The 9,168-nt window shown below is 35.7% G+C and overlaps 1 protein-coding gene across 1 annotated transcript; it reads right to left on the bottom strand.

Moving 5' to 3' along the window:
* Positions 1–7,018: 7,018 nt before the first annotated feature.
* On the bottom strand, positions 7,019–8,670 carry LOC110022051. The gene is made up of 3 exons (XM_020720829.1): positions 8,092–8,670; positions 7,868–7,997; positions 7,019–7,789 (listed from the first exon to the last, which is right to left on the bottom strand). The coding sequence occupies exons 1-3, from the start codon at positions 8,206–8,208 to the stop codon at positions 7,536–7,538; spliced, it is 501 nt and encodes a 166-aa protein (XP_020576488.1). The 5' UTR covers positions 8,209–8,670; the 3' UTR covers positions 7,019–7,535.
* Between the last annotated feature and the right edge of the window lie 498 nt (positions 8,671–9,168).

The raw sequence follows: 9,168 nt of genomic DNA on the forward strand, positions 1-9,168 counted from the left end.
GAGAATGAGGACTACTTTGCTTCTATGTCCAGGCGTCGGGTGGGTAAAGCACCCGTCGCCGAACATGTTCCTTAGTCTCGTTCGTCATCACTGTGAAAAAGAGGCTTTGCTTTGGGTTCGATTCCTTCTCAAGTTCCTGGGATGATAATTTTAAGTTCTCGTAGTGGTAGCGGTCGATTCACCACTATCGATCAATTGATATATTGGTATTCAAGTTCCTTGCTGCTAGAACATTTCCCTTCGATCTTTTGGGATCTACTTGTTCGCCAGCCTTCACGAAGTCCTTCTGGGGATAGAAGCGGTCTGAGCTCTTCAAGAGGACTGATCAATTTCTTTTGAAGGATTGAGAGGCTTCTCACCTCCAATCGATGGCCTTGGACTTTGTCTAGGGTGAGTGGGTTGATGGTGTGGAGCATGTCATGGCCTCATTTAATTTGGCAAAGGAGGTTGAGGGTTGGGCAGAGGAAGCTAAGAAGAAGCTTGTCGTGGTACTGGAGAAGCTCTCCTTAGCTTTCTAGTCACTTTCATTTCTTGCGGCGGAGAATCATCGTCTAATGGAGCAGATGTCGAATATGAAGACTGAGGACGAGTTCTTTTCACTGCTTCTATCTCAATCTAGGCAGGTGGGTCTATCGAAAAAGCAACTCTGTATTGGGATTTTGTCATCGATTGACCATTTTGTTTTGTCGAGCTTGGTTGATCCCAAATATACCGACCTCTGAGAGTTTGTCACTCTATATTCTAGTTCTGAAGGGTCATCCTGAGGATGATTCGAGTGCTGATGGAGAGGAGGTTTCCTCTAGTCAGCCTTCCAGATTTAAAACTATATTCTACCAGCTTTTTCTCTTTTTGACATGTACCCCCTTGTATGTACTTTGGACTTATGGTCATTTGTTGATGCAAAGATTTTGTAACTATGATATTTATGAGATTCATATGCTCCTTTAGTACTTTTGGTTCACATGTTGCCTATCCCTCAATTTTTAATTTTATTTTTTTTGCCTCGACAATAAGTTTGGTCCCTAGCAGAGTTTCACGCTGTAGAGTGATAGTTTGTTGTATTAAATGCTCAGTTAGGCGATCTTGGTGTCGTAGTTAGCTATTTTCAACTGATGTGCAACCGTAGGTGATCTTGTTGTCGTAGTTAGCTATTTTCAACTGATGTGCAACCGAACAATCTTGGTGTCATGGTTGGTTGTTTTCATTTGATGCACAGTGATACACCTAAAATATATAGATTAAAATATATAGATTTTATGTACACATTTGTATACCTATTTTTGAGATATTACGCTTTAATGAAAGGTATTTGTGTGTTTTTCTTTAGGGCACAATTAAATGGATGAAAAATGGTTAAATGAGTGAAAAAAAAGATCAAATTTGGAGCAAATTAAATGGATGAAAAATGGTTAAATGAGTGAAAAAAGATCAAATTTGGAGCAAAAATGAAGAAAATGTGAAATTGAACTGAGGTATCTAAGCTTGAACTGAGGTACCTAAGTGCCCAGTACCTCGCGCTTAAACACCAGAAGTAGTTACTTGATGATTTAATGAATTTGGATGAATTTTTGAAGAGGTGTTTGAAACAACCCTTGCTGAAAACGTGGGAAATAGTTAATGGACATGAAAATTCATTCAATTGGCTTTTGAAAGGAGGCAACTTCTAGAAGATTCATTGAATGTTGACACATTTTAAAGAGACACCAAGACACCTTTGGGAAAATTATTAAAGAAGACTTGAATTGAGGGGATGAGGAGCCATCATCCTTAGATCACCAATTCCATTTCACATGCCGCCGCTGTAACTTTTTTTTTATTTTAAGTTGTAGCTTGTATTGCAAGTGAAAGAAGAGATTCAAAAGAACTTCAAGACTTTGGTGGAGAAGATTTGATATAAGTTTTTATCTTTGGTTTTAATTTAGACTTCTTGTTTGTTTGCATGATTTCTACTTTCAAACTTAAGTGTGGTTATGTTTTCTCCATGAATTCTGAGTTATTTTCTTTATTTTTTTTCTTAAATGATAAGTGCTTAAGTATTGGATGGAAGTTGTGTGAAGTATTAGTCTTTAATGTTGAAAGAAGTCGTGATGATTTTAAATCTTGTACTTCATTTACATTTTGATTTGATTAATTAAGATGTTAATTCATGTATTGAGAACATGTAAGATCCGAGATGGTATTGTCTCAGTCAACAAATGGTGAGAATCACATGAAATTGTATGGATGGGAATGTAATTCATATGATTGAGTGCAAATAAATAGGGAAATGAACTTTGAAATGTTTGTAATTAAAGAACTTTAGAGTGACAGACTAAAACACGCAATTTGATTTATAGTTTTAGGTTTTGATGTTAGCCCCCAGGTGGAGGGAGAAGAGAGAACTCTAGACTGAGAGCTAGTATCTTCCTTAACTAACCCGTCTTTAAGACTATTCAAACTTTAAATTAGCCAATGTTCTTTATAACATCTCTAATAAGAGTAAAGAATATTATTGCTCATATTTGACACACCACAATTTGAATACTTTTACAACATAATTCCTATACTTATTATTGATTTGTGATCAGGAAAAATATATTTTATTTATATTGTCTTCATCTTATAAGTATCTAGTTAAGTTTAGTTAGTTGTTTACTTTATTGTCAATTATAAAAAATTATGAAAAGAATTGAACTTTCATTCCTATTATAGCATCTAAAGTTTGAATAAGAATATTTTTCTAAGTAGAAATTGTTATCTAATTTCTTCTGATTTTTAGTTGCATATTGTTGTAGTCCATGTGGTTCGATATTCCAGGCTTAATTAAAAAGTCATATATTATTTGATAACAATACGTATATTTGTGTAATATCTCATATTCAAATATAATAATTGTATTCTTATATGCTTTGAAGTCATGTTTTTACCTAGATGTTATTGGTGATCAAGTTTTTGTCGCCGTTGCAAAGTAAAAATTATAAGTAAGGAAAAATTAAGATTATAATTGCATACGTCGCATTAACATATAAAATTCAGGATCAAATTTTTGGCATCGTTGCAATATATAAATCTTCTTATATATATATATATATATATATATATATCGCACGCCTAACACACTTGTTCCCTTTCCCTAAATATTTCTATTCTATCCGCTCCTTTAGCTTCACATTCATCGACTCTTCTTCCATAATACTTATCCCCACATCATTTATTGTTTTAAATACCCACTTTTTATAAATCACAATACGAGCTTATATACCACATTGACGCGATCAGTTGTGTGAGCTTTGAACCCATGTGGCAGGTGCACCAACTGCCATTAGCTTTAGTGTTTATCATTGATAATTTTGAGTTGTAAAAATTATTAATAATTCGGAATATACTCAAATTCTAGCAATTTTTTAAATACTATTCCCAACATAATGTCTGTCGTGAAATACTATCTTATTTATTGATGTGTTAAATATTTCTAAGAAGCACTCATTTATAAAAATAACATTTTTCAAATCTATTATTACATTTTAAACATACAAATTATGTTGCATTGAGTTAGTTCGATAAATAGCTCCACAAATTGTTCCTCAATGGAGGAAGTGCAGCAAGCGAGTTCCTTCTCATCATTTCCCCTCGCTCAGCCTTCATTCTTCTTCTAAGTTCTACCCTTGAACCAGTAGATATAAACACAGCTATATAGGCAACTGTTTGGTATGACTCATAATACTAGAATTTAGAGTTTCTTAGAATAAAGAGATGTCTCTTGGAATTGAAGAGTTGTGTCTCTTGGAACTTAGTTAGTTGGGGGGATCATCGAGGGCGCAGTGGAAGCGTGGTGGCCCAACCCACATCAGTTTAAGAAAGTCCATGTTGCACTTTTCCTAAGGGGCTGAATATTCGTCAAGGTGGAGATTTTTCAGTTTAAGAAACTCCATGTTGCACTTCTACTAAGGGGCTGAATATTCGTCAAGGTGAAGATTTGTTAGACATATGTATTTTTCCTAAGGGGCTGGATATTCACCAAGATGGAGATTTATTGGGTATTTGCATTTCTCCTAATAGGTTGGATATTCGTCAAGGTGAAGATTTGTTAGGTATGACTCATATATCATAAATAGGACAGATGTTTGTCATTTTTAAGAGTTATTACATCTTCATATTCTTTTAATCTTTTAAAGGCAGATCAAATATAGGCTTTAGAAAATGTTATTTTGCTGTGTGCTTGAACCTACCGTATCTCAAACCATGAATTAGTGCCGGTTTCTCGACTTAATTCTTTTTACACTTCAATTTCTCATTACTGAACGTAGTAATGAAGACTCAAACGTACTTTTCCTTCGTATTGTTTCAAGAAATGGAAGAACATCTGATTGCACCTTGGATTTGGGAGCATTTGCCCACCGTGGACTACACCCGGTTCCGCCTGTGTTTCTTCAAATTAGGGAAATTCAAATCCGGCTATTTGACATGCTAATGCTTTACTGTAAACCAAGACACAATTTTGTTTCATTATCACTTTTTAATGGTCAATTTTTATCTTTGTTTCTAGGAATTAAGTAAATTCAATATCAGCTATTTGACATGCCAATGCTCTACTGTAAGCCAAAAACACTCAGAATTTATTTTTTTGTTTTTTTTTTTTTTTTTTTGGGGCACAAAAAAAACTTTTTTGGGGCTTTTACATACAAAAAATTAAAAATTTACAAAACATTCAAAACTTTTATATTTACCTATCTCACGCAACAACTTTCATAATTATAAATATCATATGAAAAACAACACGTATTATCACCTTTTAATTGTCAAATTACGGATGTTGTCTTCGTCGTTGCCACAACCGCCACCGTCACTTTTGCCTTATGCCCCCGTCGTTGTCATCGGACCGCTTCAACTGCCACCTTCACCTTCGACCAACTCCAGCTGCCGCCGCCTCCATTACCTCCAACCCCCGCCGCCTTCGATAGCCCCTGCCACCATCCATCGCCAACAATTATCAACCGCCACCTGCCCCTTACAGTGAAGTCCCTTGTGAAGTGATAACATGCACTTTGGAACCCAGATGTACATTGCAAAGTAACATTACACCCAACTTACGACGCAATGATATCTCCCCAAGATGATGTAGCAATTCACCCTCATAAATGATTGACTTTCTCCAAACTCTTAAAGCCCCCTTCGTGCAGCTCCTGACCCCGACCCCTAAGGTCTATGGAAGTCATCATAGCTCAACACTACAATCTACATGCTTAACCACAACCTATGTGGTTCACAGCTCGTGTCACTCCCAATTCTAGCCCTTGTATCCTACGGTCGTTTTTGTAACTCACCACAATGACCTATGTGATCAACTACGACTTACATGATTCACAGTTCATGAAGCTCCCAACTACAGCCCCTGTGGCCTACAGGCGCCCTCACAGCTCACCACTCTGACCAATGTGACCAACTATATTCACAGCTTGTGCAACTCCTGACGTCGACCCCTATGACCTACAAACGTTATTGTAACTCACCATAACCACAATGACCTATGTGATCAACTACGACTTACATAATTCACAGTTCATGAAGCTCACAACTCCAGCCCTTGTGGCCTACAGGCGCCCTCACAGCTCACCACTCTGACCAATGTGACCAACTATAGCGTATGTGATTCACACCTTGTGCAACTCCCGACTTCGACTCCTATGACCTACAAACGTTATTGTAACTCACCATAATGACCAACGTGATCAACTATGACCTATATGGTTCACAGCTCATTAAGCTCCCAACTATAGGCCCTACGGCCTACAAGTATTGTCACAGCTCACCACTCTGCCAATGTGACCAACTACAGTGTATGTGGTTCACAGCTTGTACAACTCCCGACTTTGGCTCATGCAACTTACTAACGTCATCACAACTCATCGTCATGCCCTGTGTGGTTCGCATCTTTTGTAGCTCCCAACTTCGACCATTGTAGTCTACAAATGTCATCATAACTCACCATAATGGCGTATGTGACCAACTACGACCTACGTGGTTCACAGCTCTTGAATCTAGTCTCAACGGCCTACGGACATCATCACAACTCGCCACTACAACCTGTATGACCAACTATGGTCTACGTGGTTTATAGCTCATGCAATTCCTGACTACAGACATCATCGCACCTCAGCACTAGAGTCCATGTGACCAACTGCGACAAATGTGGCTCGCAGCTCCTGTAGCCTACTACTACAACCTCTATGGCCAAACAACAATCCTAAAGGAACTATCTACAATCCACATGACCAACTACTACCATAGCTTTCAACTACTGTCTATACATTAAGATGACGCTGTGGCTATCGTCTACAACATTTACAATAGACTATTGTCTCCATAGCAATCAACTATGACCCTTGCAGTCGTCTATCATTGAGAAATACATTCATTACATTCTAATTATGATTATTATCGATAAACTATTATTGTACAATGGCTACCATCTACAACATTTACAATATACTACTGTCTCCATAGCAATCAACTATGACCCTTGCAGCCGTCTATCATTGAGAAATACATTCATTACATTGTAATTATGATTATTATCGATAAACTATTATTGTACATTTATAATAATTATTTTTGTAACTTCATCTTTCTTGATACAGGCGAAAAGTGAACATGTGTACTCAACATTCATAGTAGATTATTTGAATTGGGTTAGGCCTCATGGTTTTTCAATTTCTTAGGGCATTTCACATAAAAAAAAGAGATGTTTTCTCCTGCTTACTTCACTTTTATTATCTGAATGTGTAGTGTAGTCTCATACAAGACTAAGACGATAATTTGCTACTTTACCGCCACGAATTTTTTAACACGCATCAGCATGACTGACGAAAAGAAATTGTAACGAAACATTTTACAAATCAATGTAAAAGTCTTAATCCCATATTGAAAGAGCACACAACCCATTTTGCAGATGGTTGACATTTAATTGAGTTTTACACTGAACAAGATACTTTAGCTCTGATTTTTATATAGCTTTTGTAGCTAATTATTTTTACTAGGATCACATGAATTGACTATGAGAAGTCTCTTTTGGTAGTTTTTTACATTCTATAAGGGAAGACGAAGTCCTTTTACTAAATGAGCATCTTTTGGGCTGTCATGATAGTGTTTGTACTGAATTGGCATCAATTTGGGAGTCGTCACATTCATTGTTTATCGTCTTCAATGAAAAGCCTTCCAAGTGCACTTTAAACATCTCAAATATGGTGACATGCTCCATTTTGTACTAAGACATTTTTAAAGAGATTCAACTCTGTTTTGTGTGACATTGAGCACGATAGCCTTCATGTTGATTGAGTTATCCCCTTATGTTATTTTGAGAGCTCCTGACATGCATGTGCTAAATGTTTTGCAGGTTGAGCAATGTTTAGTTAATTTCATTTGGTGCGACAATTGTTGTTCGTTGTCTCCGACGCATTTGATCACATTGCTAAAAGGAGCAAATGTGGAGGTCAATATAGACATTATTAGTGATATCAGAGCAATGTACAAAACCTTTTATATGAATCCATTACAAATCATAATTTACTTTTCCAAAAACCTTTAGATTTATCCGTTTCTATCTTTAAATCTCTTTGCTTCCTTTGTCTGCTCTTCTCCTCCTTCACACTAACGTTTTTATCAATCACTACATCAACCTTCACAATGTGATGATCTGACGTGCCCTTCGATGAAAGAACTTCATAAGAACCAGACACAAATTTATACATCGAGGTCGGTGATGCCAATATGTAATCCACTCTTGTACCATACTTGCATGTCCCTTGCACATCTGCAAAATTTGTGAAGAATTATAAAAAATATAAACAAATAAATATTTACATATGTACTTATTTTTAACATTGCTAACCCTGTCCTTTAGCCAATACAACAACTGCTTCACATTCTCCAGCAAAATTCTTGGCGTCCACATAATGCTTTGATTTTAGAAACTTCATCACTTCAACCTTTGGTTCTGGTTTACCAATCTCTTTATGGTACTGCAGAAAACAGAAACTCTTATGATTATATACTGCATGCATTTCAAATAGAGCTATGGTTTATACTGAAAATTTTTGTTAAGTAATCAATTACCTTAAGTATATCAGCCCATCTATCTTCAGAGTAATCGGTTTCATCAAGAGCATTCAGTCCTCCAACCAAAATATGAGGCCCGTCGTTGTGGTCAAGTATTGAGTTTATCTGCTTCATTCTCCAGTTCTCATCAAGATGGTCAAGGTGGGTGCAGTGGAAGTTTACTTCTCCTACTCTTGGTACTTCAATGGTGGCCTTCACCACATTTCTGATTGGTTTTAAATTAAGAATCTTGATAATAATAATTAATAGGTGCCATTTTTATTCAGATATTAATTTTTATTTATAAATATATTGTGTATGGCTTCATGTTTATCTTATTTAAGGGAGTAGTCTTAAATAGAACAATCTATAGCGATGCTGATATTTTTTTTTTCTTTTTTTGGCTGGTTTATGGGTATCAACTGGTTTGAAATTTTGAAGGGTATGCTGATGTTATTGAATATAATTGTTGTGTGTTGGAATATTCATGGAAATGGTGAGAGAAACATATTTTAATTGTGTGCAAAGAACTAGGGTATATAGTGAAAAAATATATAGTTGTTGTGATACACAAAAGTTTTTTCATGGAAAACATGAAGAAAGAAAAACTATATGTCCCAGTCTAATTGAAATGATTTTATTTGTGTGTGTCATATATTATATATTATGACAATTCTAGTGATTGGGAAAATCATTTATACAATATAATGAATAATAGTTATTTAGAATAAATTTTTTTATGGTAGTTGTAAGAGTCTTAAGATAATAGAATTTCTTCAGGAGATTATCTGCATTTTTGTTGAATCATCTTTTTAGAAGAGAATATAAAAAAATAAGAAATGTGGTGTAATTATTAGTTTTGAGTTCGACATTCAAAGTTGATGTCAAAGTCAAGTTGATCTTATTGGTGATGATGGACATCCTTGTTGTTGGCTACAGTAAATGACAATATAAACTGGTATAAACGTGAAATTTGAGTTTGTACATCATATTTATGGCAGATGGTTTGACTACATGCATCGACCTTTTGTGTAATGTTATGCATCTATAATATGCATCAGTCTGAAAACACGTGGCAGAGTACTATGAAATTAT

This window comes from Phalaenopsis equestris, unplaced genomic scaffold (genome assembly GCF_001263595.1).
Source record: "Phalaenopsis equestris unplaced genomic scaffold, ASM126359v1 Scaffold000165, whole genome shotgun sequence".
NCBI classification, from domain to species: Eukaryota; Viridiplantae; Streptophyta; class Magnoliopsida; order Asparagales; family Orchidaceae; genus Phalaenopsis; species Phalaenopsis equestris.

Excerpts from the sequence above, each read along its gene's own strand:
- LOC110022051 (XM_020720829.1), bottom strand. The coding sequence starts at position 8,208 with ATGAAGCAGATAAACTCAATACTTGACCACAACGACGGGCCTCATATT. Across the intron at positions 7,998-8,091 it reads GATGGGCTGATATACTTAAG|TACCATAAAGAGATTGGTAA; the intron begins GTAATTGATTAC and ends TGTTTTCTGCAG. Across the intron at positions 7,790-7,867 it reads TGTATTGGCTAAAGGACAGG|ATGTGCAAGGGACATGCAAG; the intron begins GTTAGCAATGTT and ends CAAATTTTGCAG.